This window comes from Myotis yumanensis, unplaced genomic scaffold, assembly GCF_028538775.1.
Source record: "Myotis yumanensis isolate MYYU_CA2020_CCGP unplaced genomic scaffold, mMyoYum1.0.hap1 SCAF_5, whole genome shotgun sequence".
Lineage (NCBI taxonomy): Eukaryota > Metazoa > Chordata > Mammalia > Chiroptera > Vespertilionidae > Myotis > Myotis yumanensis.
In genome coordinates this window covers 8,261,210-8,287,762 of record NW_027223756.1, presented here as the reverse complement: position 1 = coordinate 8,287,762, position 26,553 = coordinate 8,261,210, and the positions used below count along the sequence as shown (strand labels likewise).

The 26,553-nt window shown below is 40.9% G+C and overlaps 1 protein-coding gene across 1 annotated transcript; it reads left to right on the top strand.

Moving 5' to 3' along the window:
• Positions 1-391: 391 nt before the first annotated feature.
• Positions 392-26,553, top strand: RARS1 (arginyl-tRNA synthetase 1). The gene is made up of 15 exons (XM_070414448.1): positions 392-473; positions 1,808-1,942; positions 4,619-4,807; positions 5,727-5,835; positions 6,389-6,489; positions 7,080-7,201; positions 8,411-8,531; positions 11,158-11,287; positions 12,795-12,899; positions 15,765-15,943; positions 16,474-16,583; positions 19,051-19,156; positions 23,920-24,092; positions 24,237-24,484; positions 26,336-26,553. Exons 1-15 carry the CDS (start codon positions 429-431, stop codon positions 26,443-26,445), a joined length of 1,983 nt encoding a protein of 660 aa, XP_070270549.1. The 5' UTR covers positions 392-428; the 3' UTR covers positions 26,446-26,553.

The following is a 26,553-nucleotide window of genomic DNA, read 5'->3' as shown; positions in this document are numbered from 1 at the left end:
GCGTGCTCGCTGGCAATCTTTGTGCTTCCTGCCTCTAAGAAAGCAACCTCCATGAGAATGCACAATAAATACTTGGTGAGTACCTAAACAGATCGTATAGTTCGGTGCCCATTTCACAGACGGGTAAACTGAAGACGTTGAGAGACAGAAGCTGTAGGTAAGCGCCTCTGACTACCCTAAGTCCGTCCAAGCACACAGAGCAGCTCGGGTCCGAACCGCATTGCCCTCCCACAAAAGCCCAGTGTCAGGGCGGCAGCCCCAATCCCGGCCGACTTCCCGCGGGTTCTCCCCGCAGTGCGTCCTGGATCCCGCCAGGGGGCAGCAGAGGCGGCGGCGGCGGCACCCTGTCAGCCTCGAGATTTCCGCTTCCGGAAAGTGCTGGCCGTTTCCGCTTCCGGCTACTTGTTGCGTGAGACGCTGACAGGAGGATGGACGGGCTGGTGGCTCAGTGCTCCGCGCGGCTGCAGCAGCAGGTCGGGCCGCAGGGGGCCAGGGCGAGGGCGTGGAGGGGAGGGACCGGCCCCGGCTCCCGCCCGAGCGTCGTCGAGGCGGCGGCAGAGCGGCCGGGACCGGCCCGTGCCCCTCAGGCGCGCGCAGCGGGGTCCCGGGACCCGGGCGGTGGTGCCTCGGAGGCGAGCCCCCTCCCAGGGGTGGGAGGGAAAGAACCCATCGTCCCAGGGCCCCGCCCTCTCGTACACCCTCCCTCTCCCAGCCAGCATGTCCTGTTGGGCTGGAGCCTGGCGAGCTCATTACAGCCGCCCCTCGGGGTCCCTCCTGCCCCGCGCACACGCGTGGCTGCAGGGGTTGCGTGTGCCCTGCAACCTCTGGCGGGGAGAAGAGAGGCGCCGTGGGTCCGGGGTTGCAGCTCAGCCTCCCTTCTCTCCGTGGTGCTGAGCAGGAGGAATTCTGAAAAGCCCAGGGCAGGGCTCATCGCACGGGACTTTGCTCGCTGCCTTCACCGTCACAAGCTCACAGTGAAAGCGAAAGTTGGGCAGTGCCTTGGGTGGGAGGCAAGGAGCTCAAGTTAGTCATCGCCACGTCCAGGGAACGGGTTTATAGCCCTAACTCGGCAGCCCCGAGGTTCAGGCGGATCGAGCAAACCGGCAGGTCGGCTGCTCCGGGCATCTGTTCTGGGCCAGCGTGGGGGTGTCAGTGCTTCTTCCCTGGCGGTGGGAAGGATTATAGACACAGTTTCTGAAGGGTTTAGCTCAGCACCTGGAAGGTAATGTTTGCTTATTTATGCCAACTGTGTTTTTGTGTTGTTGGGGTTTTTTTGGAGCGGGGGGGAGGGGAGGTGTTTGGTTTTAGTTACGTCCTGGTAAACATTCTTACATGTCAAGGGACGTCCCTCTCCCTCGGTAACAGCAGTTCGGTTGGAAGCTTCACTTCCTTGCGAGTTGGCATGTCTTTGATTTTAGGTATCAGAGTAAAAAGCCTGGTCTGGGATCTAAGACACTGGAAAGAAAGGGGGGGAGGATGGGGGGAAGATCCAGAGAGGGCAAAAGGCAAACACTTGGGCCAAAGAAAGAAACCTGGGACGTGAGGCTTACCCCATTGTGTGCTTCACACTCGTATTTTTTCTTTCACAAGTTTTCCGTATTGTCCAGGATAATGTGCTGATGTCATCAAAGAGCTTGAGGAAGGACAGTCCCCACTTATCAAAGGGAAAGTCCTCCGCCCCTATCACCTTTGCCTTGCCCATGCCTGGTGGAGAGGGGAAAGGAGGAAGTGAGTTTACAGTCCAGTGGATTACATCACGGAGGCCAACTGTCATACGCGGCCGAACAAAGTGCCTTTTCTTTTACAGGAAAGAGAGATCAAGTCTCTGACGGCTGAAATTGACCGGCTGAAAAACGGTGGCTGTTTAGAAGCTTCTCCGAATTTGGAGCAGCTGCGGGAAGAAAACTTAAAATTAAAGTATCGACTGAATATCCTTCGAAAGGTGAGTCCCCTGGCTCTGGTTTCATTCTACAGTTTGAATTATTGCCTCTCTTTAGAACTCCTTGCTATTGAAGATTCGGAAAGTTGGCTCTGAGGAATTTGGACAGTTTGTCTTCCAGGGCTCTTAGAAATGTTTCCTCGTCCTGAGTGTTTGGCCAGCTTCAAGGTAGGGTTAAGACTTCTTTTTTTTGAGACATTTTTTAAAATGTATTTTTATTGATTTCAGAGAGGAAGGGAGAGGGGGAGAGAGAGAAACATCAGTGATGAGAGAGAATCATTGATTGGCTGCCTCCTGCGCACCCCCTATTGGGGATTGAGCCCGCAACCCCGAGCGCAACCTGGGCATGTGCCCTTGACTGGAATCGAACTTGGGACCCTTCAGTCCGCAGGCCGACACTATCCACTCCGGCTAGGGCAAGACATTATTTTTTAACAGTTCATGGCTGTGCCTTTTAACAGGATACTTTTTGAATTTTAAGTAAGTGCCTCAATCAATGGGAAATGTTTCAAAATACATTCACAGTCCTCTTCTGCCCCAAGTTGGTTATTTTGCTATTTTATTTTTATATTTTATAGTGTCATAGTGGTTGGGTTCCTTTTCCAACTTAATATTTCTGAACAATTTTTTTCCATGAAGCTTGTGCTGTCTTTGTTATTTAATGACCTCACCATCTAATAGTGTCTATCAGTCTTGTTCAAAAAGCTGAGCTTGCTTCTGTTGGGTTTAATCTTCTGGCCTGCCTTTCAGGTCTGCTGATGACACATCCTCGGGGAGGACCTCAGTCCCATGCATGTTCTCCTGTGTGTGTACTACTCTCAGCCGGGCTGACTGGCACGGTGTCTTTTCCAGTCGGTCCCATTTATTCATCTCAGACTCTGCCTGCCCTACTCTCATGAAATCTTCTATTGCCTATGTGTGCTCTGTTCTGCTTCAGATAGCTTTGTCTTTCTGTCTTCTAAAATCACAAAATTCCTTTTCCATGGAATCTTCCCTAAAATACCTTACCTTTGTCATTACCTCATTCTTTCCACACTTACTTATACTCGTTTCTCTATTGTATTTTTATTTTTTCAGTTCAAAAGTATTAAGTGCCTAATATGTGCTCATGATTATGTAAAAGATACAAAAGGACATACAGTGTATTCTAATGCACATGTGCCTGATACAAATTAGCTCTAGTGTGTAAGTATGAGAACACTGCCAGTGTAATGTGGGCGGCACGGTGGTTCTTTCACAGATACTGTGGTCTACTGAGTAATAGCTCCTGAGCTGAACACAAGGTACACAACAGAAAATAGCAAGCCAAGAAGAAGAAAGTACTGTGTGGGACGCCCATTCACCCCACTTCTATTCCTGGAGCACTCTGCCATGTGCTCTGACTTAGAAACACTTATTGGATGGTTTATCTCAGAGGCATTTTACCGTTGTTTTCATTAATTCAGCACTTTCAACTCTTCCTTATCCCCTTTCCATTAAGCTGTCCTTATTTGTCTTTAAGATGAAGTCTCATGTTTTAAAAAAATACGTTTTTATTGATTTCAGAGAAGAAGGGAGAAGGGGAGAGAAACATCAATGATGAGAGAGAATCATTGATCGGCTGCCTCCTGCACACCCCCTACTAGGGATCGAGCCCACAAGTCTGGCATGAGTCCTGACTGGGAATTGAACCGTGGCCTCCAGGTTCATAGGTTGATGCTCAACCAGTGAGCAGCACAGGCCAGGCTAGGCCCAGTTCTTGACACAGTGCTACTCAAATCCCAGCTTTTATTATTTTTGCCATTGTTACTGACATTTTGATTAACATAAAATTGTGACTAGTGTGTAGGCAACGTTTTTATTTGTATTCCATTAAAAGCATATAAGTTCAGTCACCATTTTTTTACCTGTTGCATAGCAGGTGCAGTGCTAGGTGTCAGGGATGGAGCCATGAATAAGTACTTTTCCTTCCTCCAGGAGTCTGGTAGTGGAGACACATAATTCTGAGAAGGTGTGATAAGTGTAGTAATAGAGGTAACTAATTATATACCATCTTAAATGAAGGTATCCCACTTCACAGAAAATGAGAAGTAGGAGTAGGAATAGTCCAACATGGGATTATTTAACAGTAAGACAAAACCACCTGTTTTTCTGATATTTAGATATTACCTATCACATTTCATGACTGGAAGAGGTCAACATTTTAATTAAGAGACAACATGAATACATTTTTTTACTTTTATTATTATTACACTTTACAGTTCAACATTATTTTGTATTAATTCCAGGTGTACAGAATATTGGTTAGATAATCATATACTTTACAAAGTTTTTTTTACTTGTTTTTGTCCATAGAGTTTTTACTTCCAGCATTTTATATATGTCAAATTTTGTACTATTTTTTCGGAACTCTAGAGAAGCTAAGATTTGGTCAGCTCTTCATACTCCTTTCTCTCAGTTTCTGTTCTGTTAAGATAACTATAGAAAGAGAGCTTGGGGCATTTCCTGTTTCTGTCTTACATGTTCTACGGGATAGACTTGTCCTGTTACATTTCCTAGCATACCCCAGATGGGAGAGCATCGCATTGTGAGTGTATGTTACCTTTGGTCTTCTCAAGGTATTTGAAGGTTTCTCAAGGTATTTGGGAAAATTTTATATGATAATTTAATATTTTATTGACGTACTTTTTTTTTCCTCAGAGTCTTCAAGCAGAAAGGAACAGACCAACTAAAAATATGATTAACATCAATCGCCGCCTACAAGAGGTCTTTGGCTGTGCCATTAAGGCTGCGTATCCAGATTTGGAAAATCCTCCTCTACTAGTGACACCAAGTCAGCAGCCCAAGTTTGGGGACTATCAGTGTAACAGTGCCATGGGTATCTCTCAGGTGAGTGCATTGTGAAGAAGCGCTCTGGGTCATGTGATTTTCTTACACGTTAGCTTCCTCATTACCTTCTATATAAGTAATAGCAAATTTTTGTTTCCTCAACGAAAATAACATTTCCCACAATTCTGAAAAACTTGAGAAAAGGGATTTTTTTTTATTTTTAAAAAGCACAGATTTGAATATTCAATTAAATTTTGTAAGTATTCGCAATATTTAAGAGCAATAGTGGGTACTGTTCTGTTTTTGTACTTCCCTCCTGTTGCAGCCAGGGTTGCTGTGTGTTACTGGTGAGTGATAGAAGGTGAGGGAGTAAACGTTAGCCATTTACCACCCAGCATTTCCATCCAATATTTGATGCAACTGTGGTGTCTTTGAGGTAGGCTGATGGATTTCATTTCCAGTCAGTATTCCCTGTTTTTAACAGCTGCCTTGTCTAATGTGTTTGTGGTTAATTGCCCAACTTTGGGCATTTTCGCTTTCCTTTCTTTGTTGAAGAGAAAGGGTTCAGCTAAAGAGTTCAGATTCTTCCCTCCCCCCGAGATAAGGTGTGTCTTCATTGGGGTCAAGTTTATAAGGGTGGTTGTTATTACCCAAGTCTGCATATTGGCACACTCGTGATTTGAAAATTAGAAATGTAAATATCTTGGAAACAGAGTAATAACTAATGTCTTTGTAAAAATGTTATAGACGTGTGGCAACTCATTCTGAAGTGGAGATCACGTGGTTTGGGCACTTTTGTGTTCCTCTTGAGACTTGATGCTTGATGCTTTAATCTGTCCATGTACAAGGTCATTGGGCTTCTCTGCTTCTGCCTTTTGATTGGTCTGTGTCATATGCATCTAATGCTTTGTCAGTTGTGCATTTCTGAGTAACTTGCTGAAACCCGTTGTATAATGAATCGTTTTGTATTGTATTGTAGATGCTCAAAACCAAGGAACAGAGAGTTAATCCAAGAGAAATTGCCGAAAACATTACCAAACACCTCCCAGACAATGAATATATTGAAAAAGTTGAAATTGCTGGTCCTGGTATGACAATGTTACCCTTCTTAAGTTGTTGTATTGATGCTGAGCCCTTTTTGGAATAAAAATGAAAACCGTAGCTAAATATAAATGTAGGATTAAGTCCGGTATACTGAACAAGATGGTGAAAGCACCTTGGATTGAGAGTTAGGAAACCGAGGTTTTAGTCTAGAATTAGCTGCCTGATCTTAGGTGAAGTTTCCTTACCTCTCCATGATTCAGTTTTTCTTCAGCAAAAAGGTAGACAATGGCAGATAAGTCTATGGCTAAAAGGCGGTCTATTTTTTGTTCAGAGGTGAACAAATCATTTGCTGAGAGTGAAGGGGCCCTGAATTAAGTCAGCTCTCAGGACAGTGGGAAGGTCTGGAATAAGTGCTGAAACCGAGCTGACATGGGCCCTCAAGTCAAGGCCCCAAGTGGTACTGGAATCCTGAAGAGTTTTGCCAAAAGCCAGATTAGCTCTGTGGAGCCAGCATAAGTGAGATTGAGGTCTTTGGGAGAAAGCAGTTCTTAAAGATAGGAGGCTAGCTGATTTTTTTTTCTCTCTGCTGTTCATTAGGTTTTATTAATGTCCACTTAAGAAAGAATTTTGTATCAAAGCAGTTGACCAATCTCCTAGTGAATGGTGTTCAACTACCTGCCCTTGGAGAGAACAAAAAGGTATATGTACAATTTTTAATTGATATACTAATGTAATACTTAAGACTATGAAAAGTGCTGTAACTGGGAATGGCTTTTACTTCTCATACTGAGGTTTAATCACTAACATGTGAGATTATGAGCATAACTCAGCGTAGCCTTTTTCCTGGACCTTGCTTGTTACATGATTTTTCTTTTCACTTTATTTCATAAGGCATTTGAAGCAACCAGCTGATGTTTTTGAGATATTGCTGAAACAAAGCATAGATAATTTGTATAAACGAATTCAATTAATTATGGACAGGTAGATTCATCAGAAAAACAACGCAGTTGAAGTATAAGCCAAGCTATTATTTAAGTCTGAGTTTGTTATTACATGTTATTAATGAATGTGTTAGCAGAATAAAATGTTTCTGCCCCATTTAAAAATTTATTTTTATTGAATGTATTTGATATATAACATTGTGCAAATGTAATATGTATGTGTTGTTTTGATTTATTTATATGATATGTTGTGATGTGATTGCCTCTGTACCTGTATTTATCACATTACATAATTATAGTACAACATTGTTATCTATAAAAATCTCTCTTTTTGTTTTCTATTCCAGGTTGTAGTTGACTTTTCCTCTCCCAACATAGCCAAAGAGATGCACGTAGGCCATCTCAGGTCAACTATCATAGGAGAGAGCATGTGCCGCCTCTTTGAATTTGCAGGATATGATGTGCTAAGGTATATACTCTTGCCTTTGGAACGTTCTATAGCAAATGACAAATGTCACTTGAGAAAAAATCTTTGACTATATCAGTGTTTTATGAGTGTGGTTCTGCTCTTAATCATCAGTAGGCTTTTTAAAAAAATTATGTCCTGGGCCTCTCCTCTGAACTAGTAACTGGGGGTGGAACCAAGGAAAAGGTACCCCCGGCCCCATTCATTCCACAGTATTTCTTGGGTGCCTCCTGTATAGTAGGGGTTTATATTTCAGTACGGGGAGAGGTAGGCAAGGGACTTGCAGGCCATGGCAGGAAATCGGGATTTTATTCCTTAGTGTAATAGGAAGCGACTGGAGAGTCTTAATTAGTAGAACCAAGTATAGACATACCTTGGAGATACTGCAGGTTCAGTTCCAGACCACCACAATAGAGCCAGTACCACAGTAAAGCTATTCATAATCTTTTTGCTGGTGGAGGGTCTTGCCTTTGATTTTTAAAAAATGCAACTTCACCCTAGCTGGTTTGGCTCAGTGGATAGAGCGTCAGCCCACGGACTGAAGGGTCACGAGTTCTGTTCTGGTCAAGAGCATATACCTTGGTTTCAGGCCCGATCCCCAGCAACCAATCTGTTTGTCATGATGTTTATATTGATGTTTCTGTATGTGTCTCTCCCCCTCCCTTTCACTCTCTCTAAAAAAATAAAAATAAAAAAATAAGTAAATAAAAAATGCAACTTCTGTGAAGTGCTATAAAGCATGGCACAATAAAATGAGGCGTGTCTATAATCTACTTCAATATTACTTTGGCTTCCGTGAAGAAACCAGGCAAAGGAGGAATTACTATAGTGATAAGTTAGAAGGCTATTGTAATCCAGTTAAGATGTGATGTGGTGGTTTGAGACTAGTTAAAAGCAGTGAGGGATGAGAAGTGGTTGGATTGGCATGTTTTGAAGAATTTTGTCCATTGACATTTGAGAACCACCGGTACAAATTACACTGAGATAATTGGTTTAAAAGTTAAATTTTCATAAAATTATAATGACCAACATGGGCTCAACTATCATTGTCCCAGTTAACTACACAATAAGCAGATCACAGTCTATTGGTAGAGACTTCATTCATTCAGCAAATTTTGGAGACCTGTTGTATGCAGTTTGTGTTACTGGATGTACAGGCACCTAAATATTAATGTTTGTCATTTTAAAATTTTGTTCTCTGATTGGTATCAGATTAAACCATATAGGAGATTGGGGAACCCAATTTGGCATGCTCATCGCTCACCTGCAGGATAAATTTCCAGATTACCTAACAGTTTCACCTCCTATTGGGGATCTGCAGGCCTTTTATAAGGTTTGATATCATTTATTATATTATTTGTGTGTTTACCATTAAGTCATAATTATTCATTTTCCTTAGGGAGTTTAGATGGTATTTGAAGCTGCTGTGGACCTAAATAAAAGTTGCTAAACTCCCTACCCCTTAACACATTCTTTGCTATTGTATTGGTGTATGCTAAAAATTAAATTTTCCCACTTTACCTATTACTCAGTGAATTTAGGAGTTTGTTAACCAAAATACATTTTAGTATTTAAAATATTTTTCCATCGTCTCCCAGTACTTAAAATGTTTTTGATGCTGTTGTTTTCTCAGTTTTATGTATTTTGAAAATGTTATTAAGTATATGGAAGAAGAGTTTTTATTTTTTTATTTTTTAAATAAATCTTTATTGATTTCAGAGAGGAAGGGAGAGGGAAAGAGAGATAGAAACATCAGTGATGGGAAAGAATCATTGATTGGCTGCCTCCTGCATGTCCCCTACTGCGGATCAAGCCTGCAAACCAGGCATGTGCCCTTGGCAGGAATCAAACCTGGGACCCTTCGGTCTGTAGGCTGACGCTCTATCCACTGAGCCAAACCAGCTAGGGCTAGAAGAACAGTTTTTAAAAGACAAATTTACTGCCCTGGCCTGTGTGGCTTGGTTGGGCATCATCCCATGTACTAAGAATTTGCTAGTTTGATTCCCCATTGGGGTCCATTCCTGGGTTATGGGTTCAATCCCCAGTAGGGGGCATGCAGGAGGCAGCCAACTTATGTTTCTCTCTCCCCCTCTCTCTCTGAAATCAGCTTTTAAAAACATTAAATCTCTTTTTTCTAAAATTTACCATAAATCCTACCTTTAAATTAATCACTGTGGTCAACCTTCTTTGATTTTTTAACTTATCCATAAATTTTATTACATTATTTGTAATCTATATATATAAAAGCCTAAATGACTGGATGACCAGCTGGTAGCTATGATGCGCACTGACCACCAGGGGGCAGACGCTCAACGCAGGAGCTGCTTCCTGGTGGTCAGTGCACTCCCACAGCCAACCTTCACCCGCCCCCCATTGCCGACCAGCCAAGGGACCCCACCCTTGCACGAATTTGTGCACCGGGCCTCTAGTTATAGTATAATTTTGTATTATACTTAACATTTTATTATAAACTCTTTCGTGTTACTTTATAAAATGACTGCATGTTGTTTTGTTGGATTAGTGTACCAGAGTTTGTTAATCTGTTATTGATTTTCCCCTCCATTTTGGGGGGCTCTTATCTATTCAGTGAACAACTTTGTACATGTAGTTCTTTTTTTTTTACTTTTTAAAATTATTTTAACTTCCCAAGAATAGGATTATTACATTAAAAAATAAATATGTCCTAACCAGTTGGGCTCAGTGGATAGAGCATCAGTCTGTGGACTCAAGGGTCCCAGGTTCGATTCCGGTCAAGGGCATGTACCTTGGTTGCGGGCACATCCCCAGTAGGGAGTGTGCAGGAGGCAGCTGATCGATGTTTCGCTCTCATTGATGTTTCTAACTCTCTATCCCTTTCCCTTCCTCTCTGTAAAAAATCAATAAAATATTTATTTTTTTAAAAAAGTAAACATTTGTGGGGCTTTTTGTTGCTTGTGTTGAGTTTTGTTTTGTCTTTTAGTAAATGTTTTCTATTGAAAACAACCAAAATGTTTACTGATATGAGACAGGTAAAATAGCTAGTGTTATAATTATCTGTTGGAGTTCTGTGCTCTGAATAATGAAGCAAATCTATTAATGCAAGAAGATGTTTATATTACATTGCTAAAATTTTAAAACTATAGTAAAAGAAAAGTGCTGTATTTCCAGTTTTTGTTAAAACATATAGGGGTGTATTTACAAAGAAATGTCTAGAATTATATACCAAAGTTTTGTTATTACTGGTTAGTTTGGGGTGGGATTAACTAACTATGTACTAGTATATATATACTTTTATTTTCTTTACAGTAAGCATGTGTTGCTTTTAAAATTAAAATAAAACGGTGAAAGTAACTTTATTTTTAATTTTAAAAAATATTCAGGCCCTAACTGGTTTGGCTCAGTGGATAGAGTGTCGGCCTGCAGACTGAAGGGATCCGAGTTCGATTCCAGTCAAGGGCACATGCCCAGGTTGTTGGCTCAATCCCCAGTAGGAGTGCTGGAGGCAGCCAATCAGTGATTCTCTGTCACCATTGATGTTTCTATCTCTCTCACCCTCTCCCTTCCTCTCTGAAATCCATTTAAAAATATATATATTTAGGACCACATCTAAATGGAAAATAGAGTCCAGTAAAACCAGACCTACCTGCTAGCTATTCTTTATTTTTCCACTGGAACACAAAAGCATTGTTGTGAGTAGGCTTTTGTGAATTAGAAAAGTTAGAGGTAGTACCATGATGAGAATTTTGTATTTTCAAGTAAAATGATTTCAAAAGAAATAATAGCATTCTTTGACACATTCGTTTGTAACAATATTCTTGACTATGAGATAGACTACTTGTTCTGATGTTCTAACTTTCACTTCCTCACTCTTTGGCTTTTTGGTGGGTTTTGTTTGTTTTTTTGAGAAATGAACAAATGCTTAATCTAGAATACAGGGTTCGCTCTTTTTATAAACCTTACTTTTTTTTATTTAAATACAGGAATCCAAGAAGAGATTTGATACTGAGGAGGAATTTAAGAAGCGAGCGTACCAGTGTGTAGTTCTGCTCCAGAGTAAAGATCCAGATATCATAAAAGGTTGGAAGCTTATCTGTGATGTCTCCCGCCAAGGTGAGTTTCTGGACTTGGTTCATTCACTCAGCAAGGATGCTGCATGTCGTCTCCTTGAGTCTTTATTCAGATTTGATCTTAAATGACATGTTAAGCTTTCCAGGACTGGCAAATAGACTTTTAAAGCAAGTTTATTAAGATAAGCAGATAGGCCGTAACCGGTTTGGCTCAGTGGATAGAGCGTCAGCCTGTGGACTGAAAGGTCCCAGGTTCGATTCCGGTCAAGGGCATGTACCTGGGTTGCGGGCACATCCCCAGTAGGAGGTGTGCAGGAGGCAGCTGATCAATGTTTCTCTCTCATCGATGTTTCTAACTATCTCTCTCCTTTCCTCTCTGTAAAAAATCAATAAAATATATTTTAAAAATGCTGCTCTTAAGCATTGAAACTTGCTTATTTTATTTTATTTTATTTTATTTTTATTTTTTTTTTAATATATTTTTTTATTGATTTTTTTACAGAGAGGAAGGGAGAGAGATAGAGAGTTAGAAATATCGATGAGAGAGAAACATCGATCAGCCACCTCCTGCACATCTCCTACTGGGGATGTGCCCGCAACCCAGGTACATGCCCTTGACCGTAATCGAACCCGGGACCCTTCAGTCCGCAGGCCGACGCTCTATCCACTGAGCCAAACCGGTTTTGGCAAAACTTGCTTATTTTAAGAAAAAAGATAAGCAGGTAGAAAATTAAACTTTCTCAGAAATCAGAAAAAAAATTAATTAGGAAAGAAAGTGGAAGAGAAAAAGACCTTTGTTCACGTAGCAACCAAAGCTATACAACAAATGGGAATAAATTTATCCAGAGATGTATAGGACTGAGACGAAGAGAAATACACAGCAGGTGTAATAGAATGTTTGAACAGAGTATCATGCAAAGTCCCCTACTTACTGAAATTCATTTGTCATTATAAGACAATTTCAAGTTTTCAAGCTTGACAAAATAATTGTAAAGGTCACTCTGAAGAATAAGTAAATAACAATAGCTAGTAAACCTTTAAAAAGGAAGACTAACGATGGCTGTTTTGCAGCACTAGGTAGTAAAATGTTTTATAATGCTACTGTAAATAATATTGTGTCACTGATGCATGGCTAGACAGTCAGTTAAATGGTTCAAATTAGGAAGAGGTAAAAAGAAATTGAGTAAATATTTGATCTTCAAGTAGGAAAGGCTTTTCTTTCTTTTTTTGTTCTTTTTTAAAAATAAAAGTTTTTTAAATTACAAACGTATATATTCTTTGTAGGAAAAATGTAAATGTGGACAGGAAAAAGAAAAAATTACCTATAGTCCCACCCACTGTTAATATTTTGATGTGTGTCTTACAATATTCTTGCCACGTTTTCAAAATGGCAGTATGCATATAATGTTCTGTATCATACATTTTTAAATATAATTTTCTTCCTTCCAAATGGTTTAATTAAACAATAAAGTTATTTTACTCTAAGATGCATGTTTCCTCTTTGTTTAAATTCCTAACCATTTTCTTCACTTGGTGACTTTTTTCCCTAGAGTTTAATAAAATCTACGATGCATTGGACATCTCTTTAATAGAGAGGGGGGAGTCCTTCTATCAAGATAGGATGAATGATGTTGTAAAGGAATTTGAAGATAAAGGTGGGTGCTCCTTTTATATTTTAACTCTGATTATGGAAATTTTCAGACAAACGCTAAAGTGGAGAGACTATTATAGTCTCCCCCTCCCCCACAACTCCATGTACTTGTTACCCAACCTCAACAATTAGGAATACAGAACAAACCTTATTATGTCTGTTCACTGCTTATTACATCATGTAATTTCACCCGTAACTATTTTGGTATGTGTCCAAATGAACAGGCTCTTTCTCCCATTTCAGAATCATTTTACCATTACCACTCCGTGAAAATTAATGATGATTTTTTATATTAGTAAGTGGTCCATCAGAGTCTAAATATCCCACATTGATTCATAATCTATTTAACTCATGAAGTGTGGTGTGTGTTTTTTTCAGAGTCTGAACATTACATTTGTTTAAAATATACTTAAGTTCTGTAAATCCATGGGTATCGCTTCTTTTCCTCCTTTTTTTTTCCTTTTGTTGTTGGAAGAAACTGAGCCATTTGTTTTACAGAATTTTCCATATGGTGTTATTTAACATAATTACCCTCTATTTTTAAAAGAGGCTTGATTAAATTCTGGTTTGTGTTTTCTTTCCTTATTTTGTCTTTTATTTGCAAAAATGTAAACAATGTCTGGTTGGCTCTTTTTGTGATACTAAGATGGATTCCGGGGTTTAGGTGTTGTCACCTAATCTGTCATTAAATCTCCCCACTGGACTTTCCCAGCGGTTTTAGGAGCTATTGATGATGATGGCTTTGATCCATTACTTCATTAGAGGTTGGAAAATGGTGGCATTCTGTCATTCCTTCTTTGTTACCTGCAATTTCTTGTGTGCAGAACTTTGTCATATAATTTTGGTTACTCTGATGTACAGTTTATATAAGACAGTAGAATGCTTGATTTGATTTTTCTCTATCAATTTTCAGAATAATAAATTAGTTTCTTAGCCTCTTCTAGATATGACAACTGAGTTGTTCTTAGCATTATTATAAATGAGGTTTAGTATCTTACCTAATAATAGACAAACATGTAAATTGACCCTCCCTCTGCTGTACTCACCAGCCAATCAGTAGAGTATGCAAATTAACCCAACAAAGATGGTAGTTAATTTGCATATGTAGGCGCAAAGCAGGGGAGTGAAGACTGAAGGCTTTGACTGGAGCAGCAAAGACTGAAGGCTCTGGCTGGAGTAGGGCCTGGGTCCCAGGTGCCAGAGGAAAACTGGTGCCGGCAGCCAGGGGAAGGGAAGGCCTATTGCACGAATCTCTTCATGCAGCGGGCCTCTAGTCCTATATAATAAAAGCCTAATATGCTAAGTGTCCAGTCAGCCGTTCAACCAATCAAAGTGTAATATGCTAATGATATGCTAAGGCCTCTCAACCACTTGCTATGACATGCACTGACTACCAGGGGGCAGACGCTCCAACCAGTAGGTTAGCTTGCTGCTGGGGTCTGGCTGATCAGGACTGAGTGATACAGGCCGGACATGCCCTGGAGCCCTCCCGAGGTCCTTCCCCAGCTGGCCAACCCTCTGCATTCCTCCCCACCCCGATCGTTCACTGATGGGGTCCCTCGGCCTGGCTTGCACCCTCTCACAATCCGGGACCCCTCGGGATGTCGGAGAGCCAGTTTCAGCCTGATCCCGCAGGCCAGACCGAGGGACCCCGCTGGTGCACGAATTCGTGCACTGGGCCTCTAGTATTTTATATTTTTCAATCACTTGCTTTGTTATTTTTTATAATGCTCAAATTATTCCATTTTTGGCTAATGGATTTTAGAGAGAGAAACATTGATTGATTGTGTCCTCTACATACCCCAACTGGGGATCGAACCCGCAACCTGGGTATGTACCCTGACCAGGAATTGAACTGGCAACTTTTCAGTGCATGGGACAACACTCAACCAACTGAGCCACACTGCCCACACCACCCCGGGGCAGGACCATACTTTTATTTTTAATTTTTATTTATGGACTGATTGATTTTAAAGAGAAAGAGAAAGATTGATTTCTTGTTTCACTTATTTATGCATTCATTGGTTGCTTCTTGTATGCGCCCTGATGAGGGCTAGAACCTGTAACCTTGGCGTATCAGGACAATGCTCTAACCAATGGAGCTACCTGGCCGGGGCTGGAACCATACTTTTAACATAAAATTTTAGCTCATTTGCTTAGAGAGTGTTACTGATACACTAAGATTGCAGGTTTGATTCCCTGTCAAGGCAAATACAAAAATCAACCAATGAATGTTTAAATAAGTGGAACAACAAACCAATGTTTCTCTCTCAAAAAAAAAAAAGATAAAAATTTAAAGACTCTTTAATGAGAAAAGCACAGAGAAGGTAGTAACTTCCTTAGGTCACATGGCTAATAAGTGATAAGTCTGATATTCACCCTGAGGCAGTTTAACTTTTTTAAAAAAAAGCAAAAATAATAGTATTTATTGCACATAAGACTTAGCATAGTATTTGGCACACTGCAGCCCTCAAATATAGCTGTTAGTATTGTCATCATGTTCTTTTAACACAGTTTAAGAGCCAGTGATAGAAATTGCATCTCTCTCCCAGGAAAGGCTGTAGCTCCAGCTTGAAAACAAAGCATGGATTTACGTATGCTGTGTCTACTGAGTGGGTGGCTCCAGTGAGGTGTTCTACAAAGAGTTTGGGAGTGTCAGTCCAGAAAATGGTCAGGATATCTCACCTGTGCCCTGAAAATACCCTGGGTGCCAGACAACCTTGACAGTAGCCATTTTGCAAGATGCATAGGTCACGGAGAGAAAAAAGTCATGTAATGTCTGAGCTCTCTAATAAATATCCTGTAATGGCTAAGCATTTATATTCTTTCAGGGTTCTTTTAACATTATTGATAAAGATTATTCTTCTAGGATTTGTGCAAGTGGATGATGGCAGAAAGATTGTATTTGTCCCAGGATGTTCCATACCTTTAACCATAGTGAAGTCCGACGGAGGTTATACCTATGATACATCTGACCTGGCTGCTCTTAAACAAAGACTAATTGAGGAAAAAGCAAATACGATTATCTACGTGGTGGACAGTGGACAAGTGAGTTTGTAGATTCGTATATTTTCTTATATTGACTAGAGATGAGACGGTCTGGTGAGGTTTGTGGCACTTGGCACTTGAAGACTAAATTTTCCCCAAAGACTGACATTCAGAACATCATTTGTAACATAGGAGAAAAAACACGGTTTGGGTTTGGCCATACTTGGACACTTCCCTGCTTTTCAGCTTGTCTCCATAAACAGGAAACTGTTACTTCTCTGAACCTCAGTGACCATTCCCAACTGAAATGGTGTTGTGTGACAGAAAATTTAACTGAAATTAGTGTACATGAACCTGCCCTAAATTCAGTTGCTTTAAAAACCTTTATACATAGAAAGTGTACCAGTCCTGCTCTTACTGTTTCTCATATGGAGGTAATAAAAATAGCTTTTACTAGTATATTACACTTGCCTTACAAGATTTGTGAGTGATTTGAATTTTATAAACTTTTATCCTTAAGCATAAGAGCTGTAAGTCTTTTTATTATTAGAAAGCTTACCAAGTAACTTTCTATTTCTTTTCTTTTGTAGGCTGTGCACTTCCAGACAGTATTTGCTGCTGGCCAAATGATTGGTTGGTATGACCCTAAAGTAACTCGGGTGTATCATGCTGGATTTGGTGTGGTGCTGGGGGAAGACAAGTAAGTCTGGAAAACCTAAGGGGCCCAAATTTCTTTGAAATCAGAGTCTGTATTTCATTTGATACCATGTTAGAATTTTAAAAGTCCACACTTTTTAAAGTCTACATATGTTCTAGTGGTGAACCCAGCTGAGCTGTTTTGTACGTATGTCTTATCACTGCCAGAGGATGTAACCTTTTAGGGGGGTTTATACAAAGTTGAAAGAAAACCAAACTATAGAATTAATAGTTTTCATTCCCACAGATCTAAATTATAAATTCTATCACAGTACCTCCTTAGATTTCCAACAAAATATTCGACAGTATATTTCAAGCATTTTGTAAATGTCTGAGTTTTAAGGTTCACAGCTTCCATTTTTATGCTTATCTCAAGTATTTTTGAGACATGTTACTATCTATACTTTCAGTTTTTCTATAATCCAGTTCTTTCCCCACATTCTGCTTAACTTTTATGATAAGAAGGTAAATACAAGCAAATATTTATATATAGTGTTCATCAATTCCAAGGCACAAATTTTTTTTAACATTTTACATTCAATAGAGATTCCTTAGCTATTTAATTAATATGTCTTTAAAATCTGTGGCATTTTAGATTTGGTGACACAGCTCAGATACTACCATTAAACAAAGACAGTAATGCTTACAATAACCACATGAAGTAGCTCTAGCTCAAAATGCTTGACTGGCCAGTGTACAAAAGCCCCAATTAACATAAAAGGCAGGTAGGTGTGTCAAGGTATTATTTTAGATGCTGATTATCTGGAGATCAGAGGCCTTGGCATCAACAGCAAACATGTTTTAATTATAGTGTATGAACCTTCTGAAGAGCTGCACACTTTTGCAATCAGAAAACACTGACTGGGACCTCACGATGCTCATGGTCCTAAGAAAGTGCTGAGAAACTAACCAGTGAGTTGAGTGTTGTTTATAGCATCTTAGTTTCGTAACTGTTGAATTTTTGGATGAAAATTTAGATGATTATTCCTATAGTTAGGTGACATCATTAAATTGGCTTTTATCTTTTATGTTTACCACCAAAATATATCTTGACACTTAACTTCCTTATCATGTAATAGCTAAGGGGTTTTTGTGGTGGTGGTTTTACATTTCTGCGCTCTCAGCATCTTGTAATTATGGCATCCTAGACCATTAAAAATGAAGACGAATTTCAGTGATAGTTAACCACGTTAACTGGCTCCACAGAGAATTGCTCTGCTTCAGATGATAGGTTCCTTCAGGGAAGAAGCCACGTTCTAGGTACCTTCATGGACACACGTTGGAGCATCCAGCTGATGCATGCACAGCAGGTGCTCAATAAACAGGCATCCAAGGAATAACAGGGGTGATAAATAAAACAATAAATCATTTATTGTAAAATGTCTTAAAGCTGAAAAATCTCACCAAAAAATAGGTGGCAGAATCTCTGAGCATTTTAGTGTAAATATTTAAATATGATAGCCTGCCATATTTACCCAGGTAGGAAGCAACAAAAAAGATCAATGTTTGCAAAATGGTGATGGTAAGTAAGACTTCACTTAGTCCTTTGACTAGGCTTTATAATGGATATCATTTCATCAGACAAGATTTGCAAGTTGTTGGACACTCAAAGAGGGGATGGCATAAGGAAAGCCATGCCGTATTTCCTGTATTTCTGGGAAAATAAAGGTGTTTCAATTCTATGATAAAGGGCAAGGAAATCTTTTTTTTTTCTTTTTCTTTTTTTTTTTTCAAGGAGGAAGAGAGAGGGAGAAGTGATAGAAACATCAATGATGAGAGAGAATCATTGATTAGCTGCTTCCTGCACGCCCCCCACTGGGGATTGAGCCCACAACCTGGGCATGTGCTCTTGACCGGAATCGAATCTGGGACCCTTCAGTCTGCAGGCTGATGCTCTATCCACTGAGCCAAACCAGCTAGGGCAAGAAGATCCTTTCTAAGGCAACTCTGAAAATAAAACTTTAATGGGAAGTATCACAATTATTTTGGTAGGCTTTGTGAGAGATAGAAAAAGATGTTTCATTTATAGCATTGTTGTTTTTTAAGCTCTCCAGCTGATTATAATAAGTATTCAGAGTTGGTTACTGAATAGAGAAATGCAAATGAGATTCCAGTTAAGAATTCACCTACTTCCCAAACATGTATTTTATTAATAATTTTACTAAGAAAGTAAAACAGCTAAGCCAAACTTAGTGTTCAGGAAAATAGACAAAATAACAAATGCTGTTTTCCGTCGTAGGGGATGTATTAACGATGAACATGTCGAGAATGCTATTAGGAACCTAAAGCATAGAATGCTTTAAGCTGAGGGCTATAGAGGAAGGACACTTGAAAGTATCTGTTTGTTTCTTTTGGCATCTTCCCTGATTACCAACTGGAATAGGGCAGTATCAAACCTTCATTTTCAAAGATTTCTAAGTCGGGTCTGTTTCAAAATCTATATAATTAGGAATGTCAATAAATTTTTTTAGGAAGAAGTTCAAAACACGTTCAGGTGAAACAGTGCGCCTCATAGACCTTTTGGAAGAAGGACTAAAACGGTCCATGGACAAATTGAAGGAAAAAGAAAGAGACAAGGTAATTAAAGGCTTATGTGCATATGATGTACCATGCATTGTGTTGTGATTTTGTTTTTGTTTTATCGATAGAACTGGGAAGGAGTCAGTCCATTTACAACAGGCTTTATTACTCAGATCTTATTGCACAGTAAGTTTGTTTCGTGAATTGCTGAATATTTATTTTGAAAATACAGTTTTGGCGTTTACAAAACATGGCTTCTTTGTTAATATGGCATAGTATTTCTGCTTCTTTTTTTTTTTTTTTTTTTTTTAAATCTTTATTGTTCAGATTATTACATTTGTTCCTCTTTTTTCCCCCCATAACTCCCCTCCTTCCAGCTCCCACCCCACCCTCCACCCTCACTCCCCACCCACTGAGTTCATCCATAGGTACATGATTTTTGTCCGGTCACTTCCCGCATCTCCCACACCCCTTTTCCCCCAAGAATAGTCAGTCCATTCCCTTTCTATGTCCCTGATTCTATTATAATCACCAGTTCATTCTGTACATCAGGTTATTTATTCACTTGATTCTTAGATTCATTTGTTGATAGATGCATATTTGTTGTTCATAATTTGTATCTTTACCTTTTTCTTCTTCTTCCTCTTCTTAAAGGATACCTTTCAGCATTTCATATAATACTGGTTTGGCGGTGATGAACTCCTTTAGTTTTTCCTTATCTGTGAAGCTCTTTATCTGACCTTCAATTCTGAATGATAGCTTTGCTGGATAAAGTAATCTTGGTTGTAGGTTCTTGGTATTCAGCACTTTGAATATTTCTTGCCATTCCCTTCTGGCCTGCAAAGTTTCTGTTGAGAAATCAGCTGACAGTCGTATGGGTATTCCCTTGTAGGTAATTGAGCCTCTTTCTCTTGCTGCTTTTAAGATTTTCTCTTTGTCTTTTGCTCTTGGCATTTTAATGATGATGTGTCTTGGTGTGGTCCTCTTTGGATTCCTTTTGTTTGGGGTTCTCTGCGCTTCTTGGACCTGTAAGTCCATTTCTTTCTCCAGGTGGGGGAAGTTTTCTGCCATTATTTCTTGAAATAGGTTTTCAATATCTTGCTGTCTCTCATCTTCTGGCACTCCAATGACTCTGATATTAGTCCGCTTAAAGCTGTCCCAGAGGCTCCTTACACTATCTTCACACTTTCGGATTCTTTTTTCATTTTGCTTTTCCAATTGGGTGTTTTTTGTCGAATCTTTGACTTGATTCTTGTGCTCCTCTGGTCTGCTATTGGGTATAATATTCTTTATTTCAGTCCGTGTATGCTTACTTTCTAATTTCTTTATCGTAGCATCGAGGGTCTCATTAGTTTTCGTGAGGCTCTGCACAAATTTATGGCAAGCCCTCAAATTTGCGATTCTTAGCTCCATATCCTCCATTTCTGTCATGTTTTTTTGTCTCCGCATCTTTTATGCTTTCTTGGTGCACCCCCTTGTGGTCTCTGTGCACAGTCTTGTTCTAGCCAAGCCTTAATTGTTGTAGTTAACACTAGTGGGATTTGACCACCAGGCCGACTGGCGGTGGAAATCAGCTGTGGGAAAACTTCAGTCCTCAGGGGAGGCGCTAGTCCAGCCCTTGCCTGAGGCGATCGGCAAATGGCTGTGCGCAGGGTTTGGGCGGGGCGGGCTCAACAGGGCGGGGGGGAGGGAGCAGCTATGGCCGCTCTCAGTCCGTCCCCAGGGGCTCTGCCTCTCTGTCCCAGCAAACGCTGCAAACCTCGGAGGGGCCGTAGCCAGACAGTCCCGCTTCTCCCGCTTGAGTCTGGGTCCCTAGAGACTCACCCGGATCTGTAGCCCAGAGTCTGAGACTCGCTCCTGATTGAAAACGACAATCGCGCCCTCAGCCGCCAGCCCGCTTTGCGCGCGCACCCTCACCACCGCACCGCCGTACCTTTAAATTTTCCACACTGCGCCTCCGCTGAGCGTCGGAATGCTGTTGTTTTTGCTTCTAGTTGAAGAGACTCTCCTCAGCCAGCCTTCCCGTGGTTCTGGTTGATGTCCGTTCCGACTTTTAGTTGTATTTTTGAAGTGGTTGTCCACGGCGGCAGTCTCCGGTGTTTACCTATGCCGCCATCTTCGATTCTCCTATCAGTATCTCTGCTTCTTATTGGTAGTTTCCGTCATTGCTTTGAACCAGTGATGGGAAAGTATTGCAGACTGGGGCAGTTTGAGTCTCCAGTCTGCATCTGCTAAGCTCCTTTCTCTGGGAGCATTTGTAGAATAGTCATAGCAGACTACCACCCAAGGCCACTGATGCGCCATCAGAATAGGCAACACAACAGGGAGGCTTATACTTAACTTTATTAAAAATTTCCAAGGAGCTCCCACCCGCAATATATGATTATTCCACTTGCCTCATCCTCACCAACACTTGATTTGTCTGTTTTTAGCCTTTCTTTTGTGTGTAGTAGCATCTCACTGTGGTTAAAATTTACATTTCCCTATGAGCAATGATGTTGACTAACTTTTCATATGCTTATTAGCCATTTAGATATCTTCTTTTGTGAAGGGTTTGTTCAGTCTTTTGCTCAGTGTTTGTTTTAAACGGGAAATGTTTATTACTATTTATCCACACATTTAGCTTTCCTGTGTACTTTATTCCTTCCTACAGTTTTTTTACTTCCACCTAGGATTATTTTCTTCAGTCAGAAGGTCTCCTTTTAGCATTGTGTGTGTGTATAGTACAAGTCTGCTGGTGACAAATTTTGTCAGTAGTTGTCTGAAAGCATTTTTATATTGCCTTCAGTTTGGATGTTTTTATTGGGTATAGGATTCCAGTTTGTCAGCTGTTCTTTCAGCATTTCATTTTTATTTTTTTATGTTTTTTAGAGAGAGAGGAAGTGGGAGAGAGAAACACCAATAGGCCTGCCTCCTGCATGCCCCCTACTGGGGATCAAGCCCATAACCCAGACATATGCCCCAACTGGGAATCAACCGACGATCTCTTGGTGCATGGAACGACACTCAACCACTGAGTCACACCAGCCAGGACTCTTTCAGCATTTTAAAAACAATGTTCCATTGTCTTCTAGCTTCCGAGTTAATTTATCCAGTTTTTTTAATTTCTTTTTTATTGAGTACAGAGAGGAAGGGAGAGGGAGAAGAGAGAGAGAGAAACATTAATGATGACATAGAATCATTGATCAGCTGCCTCCTGCACACCCTCCTACTGGGGATCGAGCCCCCAACCCAGGTATGTGCCCTTGACCAGAATTAAACCCAGGATCCTTCAGTCTGCAGGCTGACACTCTGTCCACTGAGCCAAACGAGCTAAGGGTATCCAGCTTTTAAATAGTTGCTTCTGGTGTAAAGGTTAGTCTACTACAGTGATGGCGAACCTATGACACGCGTGTCAGAGGTGACACGTGAACTCATTTTTTTGGTTGATTTTTCTTTGTTAAATGGCATTTAAATATATAAAATAAATATAAAAAATATAAATTTTTGTTTTACTATGGTTGCAAATATCAAAAAATTTCTATATGTGACACGGCACCAGAGTTAAGTTAGGGTTTTTCTTTTTTTTTTAAATATATTTTATTGATTTTTTACAGAGAGGAAGGGAGAGAGATAGAGAGTTAGAAACATCGATGAGAGAGAAACATCGATCAGCTGCCTCCTGCACATCTCCCACTGGGGATGTGCCCGCAACCCAGGTACATGCCCTTGACCGGAATCGAACCCGGGACCTTTCAGTCCGCAGGCCGACGCTCTATCCACTGAGCCAAACCGGTTTCGGCAAGTTAGGGTTTTTCAAAATGCTGACACACCGAGCTCAAAAGGTTCGCCATCACTGGTCTACTATAAGCTACTTAATCAAGTTCAGAACAGAAATCCTTAATTACTTACTTGTGGCCTAATAATAGTTCAGAATGTGTGACCAGCCCAGCCAGAGTTGGTCAGTGGTTGAGCGTCGACCTATGAACCAGGAGGTCACACTTTTTAAAAAAAATACCTTTTTCAGAGAGGAAGGGAGAGGGGGAGAGAGGGATAGAAACATCAGTGATGAGAGAGAATCATGGATTGGTTGCCTCCTGCATGCCCCTTACAGAGGATCGAGCTCAAAAACCCTGGCATATGCCCTTGACCGAGATCGGACCTGGGACCCTTCAGTCTGCAGGCCAAGGCTCTATCCACTGAGCCAAACCAGCTAGGGCAGGAGGTCACATTTTTATTCTCAATCAGGGCACATGGCCTGGATTTCGGACTCAATCCCCAGTTAGCACCGTGCAGGAAGCAGCCAGTCAATGATTCTCTCTCATCATTGATGTTTCTATTTTCTCTCTCCCTCTCCCTTCCTCTCTGAAATCAATAAAAATACATTAAATTAAAAATGTATGAGCAGATATTGGCAAAACTACATGAATTCTTTCTCTTACTTTTGACACCGTTTTGAGTTCAATTAATTACTTGACCCTAATTTTTAGTTTTTATTTTACTCTCTTGTTTGCTCTCTGCTAACTCAGAATCTTTATGGAATGAAGTGGGTATAACTTAATAATTGACTGCACTTTTATATCTCCTGAATACATTGGAAGAAAATTAAAACTGACACCTCATACTTTACATATCAAGTTTCTCATAGAAACATTCTTTGTTATGCAGAGCTGATGAGTTGTATTTTCATTATTTTCTCTGTGGATGGGCTCATGTTGTTCCACAGTTCAATGATAAAGGAGCACCATTAGATGCTCCCTATCCCCGTTTTCTGCCCATGAGACACCAGGACAAAGGCAGTGGTCAGTAAGCTGTGAGGCTTGTTTTTGTTTCTGCAAAAGGTTCTAACCCCAGAGGAACTGAAGGCTGCTCAGACATCCGTTGCTTATGGCTGTATCAAATATGCTGATCTCTCCCATAACCGGTTGAATGACTACATCTTCTCTTTTGACAAAATGCTGGACGACAGAGGAAACACAGCTGCTTACTTGTTGTATGCATTCACCAGAATCAGGTAATTGTGGGTACACCATTGTCTTGTTTCAACCCAGAATGACAGTTCTTACATATATCAGTCACTTCTTATTCCATGTTTTCATGTGAAAGAGAATGTGCCTAACAGAGGAATGGTGATGGTGGGTATTGCCTGATTTTCCAGGTCTATTGCTCGTCTGGCCAATATTGATGAAGAGATGCTCCAGAAAGCCGCTCGAGAGACCGAGATCACCTTGGACCACGAGAAGGAATGGAAACTGGGCCGGTGTATCCTACGGTTCCCTGAGATTCTGCAGAAGATTTTGGATGACCTGTTTCTCCACACTCTCTGTGATTATATCTATGAGCTGGCAACTACTTTCACTGAATTTTATGATAGCTGCTATTGTGTGGAGAAAGATCGGCAAACTGGTAAGTGCCATGTCTCCTGGTCACTTTGCAGAAGGGACACCTAAAGGCATTTATTTGAATTGGGTATAGGTGGTTTTCTTTTCTTTTCTTTTTTTTTTTTTTTTATTAAATTTTTATTGTTCAGATTACATTTGTTCCTCTTCCCCCCCCACCCATAACTCCCCTCCTTCCAGTTCCCGCCCCACCCTCCGCCCTCACTCCCCACCCACTGTCCTCATCCATAGGTGCACGATTTTTGTCCAGTCTCTTCCCGAATCTCCCATTCCCCTTTCCCCCCCAAGAATAGTCAGTCCATTCCCTTTCTATGTCCCTGATTCATTATAATCAGGTGGTTTTCATATATAATGACAAAATTGCACTAGCTCTAATAAAAGCATAAATGGAATTCTTTCCATTTCCATATAGTCTATAGTTTTCCCACCCCTGGGCACATGGTATGAAACCGTAAGACTCCAAAGAAAACAATTAGAAGACCATTCACTAGGAATAGGATAATTTCAGTGTGACTGAGGGTTCCAGGACAAGTCTTTGGGGGTTCTTGATAATGCAAAACTGCCCTTGGGGTGGGGGGAATTATATATTTTTTTACCTTAGGCTTTCTGCTCTGTCATGTTACAAAGTTAATGAAATAGAGTGAATTAATATGTCACAGGGCAAGTAGATATTTCTGAGGTTCATGCCCGTGAACTGAAACTTTATTAAGAAAAAACATCTCACCATTATCATGATATTAAAGTTTATACTTACATAAGACCTTAAAGCCTGGGAAAGAACTCTAAATTTTAAATGGGAAGATGAAATTTACACTTGTAATAATTTCAAATCTTGTATCTGTTGTCTTATCCTATATAATAAAAGCCCAGTGACTGAAATGGCGGAATGACCAGAACAACCAGACACCAGAACAGCCCTGCCCCCCACCGAGCAGTTAGGGGTGATCAGGCAGGCAGAATAGTTAGGGGTGATCAGGCAGGTAGACAGAGGCAGTTAGGGGCGATCAGGCAGGCAGGTGAGTGGTTAGGGGCAATCAGGCAGGCAGGCAAGTGGTTAGGGGTGATGAGGCAAGCAGAGTGGGTTAAGGGCAGTGATGCAGGCAGGCGAGTGATTAGGGGCCATGAGGCAGGCAGGGGAGCGGTTAGGGCAATCAGGCAGGCAGGTGAGTGGTTAGGGCTGATCAAGCAGGTAGGCGGGCAGTTAGGAGCCAGCGAGTCCCGAATTGTGAGAGGGATGACCAACTGTCAGTTTAGGCTCAATCCACAGGAATCCCTGTGGGATCGGGCCTAAACCTGCAGTCAGACATCCCCCGAAAGGTCCCAGATAGCGAGAGGGTGCAGGCCGGGCTGAGGGACCCTTCTCCCCCCCACCCCATGCATGAATTTTGTGCACCGGGCCTCTAGTTATCAGGTAAAAACAGACTTCTTGAACAGAAACACCTTTAAAATATATATTTTATTGATTTTTTACAGAGAGGAAGGGAGAGGGATAGAGAGTTAGAAACATCAATGACAGAGAAGCATCAACCAGCTGCCTCCTGCACACCCCCTACTGGGGATGTTCCTGTAACCGAGGTACATGCCCTTGACCAGAATCAAACCTGGGACCCTTCAGTCCCCAGGCCGACGCTCTATCCAGTGAGCCAAACCGGCTAGGGCTTGAACAGAAACACCTTTAGTTCTTTGATTGTTTCTGTAGTTTAAGGTAAAGGTGATTCTAGTTAAAGCCCAAAAAACATCTATGGGTTGTTGGGCTATTCAATTCTCAGTAAAATCCAGAAGTAGCATAGATTCTTTAATAACGATTTTCGGAAAGAAAAACAAATTAGTTACTATCTTTGTTGTTCTGTCTTCTCAGGAAAAGTGTTGAAGGTGAACATGGGCCGTATGCTGCTGTGTGAAGCAGTGACTGCTGTCATGGCCAAGGGGTTCGATATCCTGGGAATAAAACCCGTCCAAAGAATGTAATCTTTCTAGGTTTGAACACTGTGTGTTTTTACCAAAGTGGCCATTCGCACTGTTGGCTTTTTTACAATCATGTGGATATAAAAACAAGTAAAGGAAATTTGTCAACTA

Bases quoted from the DNA above. Each gene is read 5' to 3' on its own strand.
- RARS1 (XM_070414448.1), top strand. From the start codon at position 429: ATGGACGGGCTGGTGGCTCAGTGCTCCGCGCGGCTGCAGCAGCAG. The intron at 15,944-16,473 runs GTGAGTTTGTAG...TTTCTTTTGTAG, and splicing joins ACGTGGTGGACAGTGGACAA to GCTGTGCACTTCCAGACAGT. The intron at 19,157-23,919 runs GTAATTAAAGGC...TTTCTGCAAAAG, and splicing joins AGGAAAAAGAAAGAGACAAG to GTTCTAACCCCAGAGGAACT.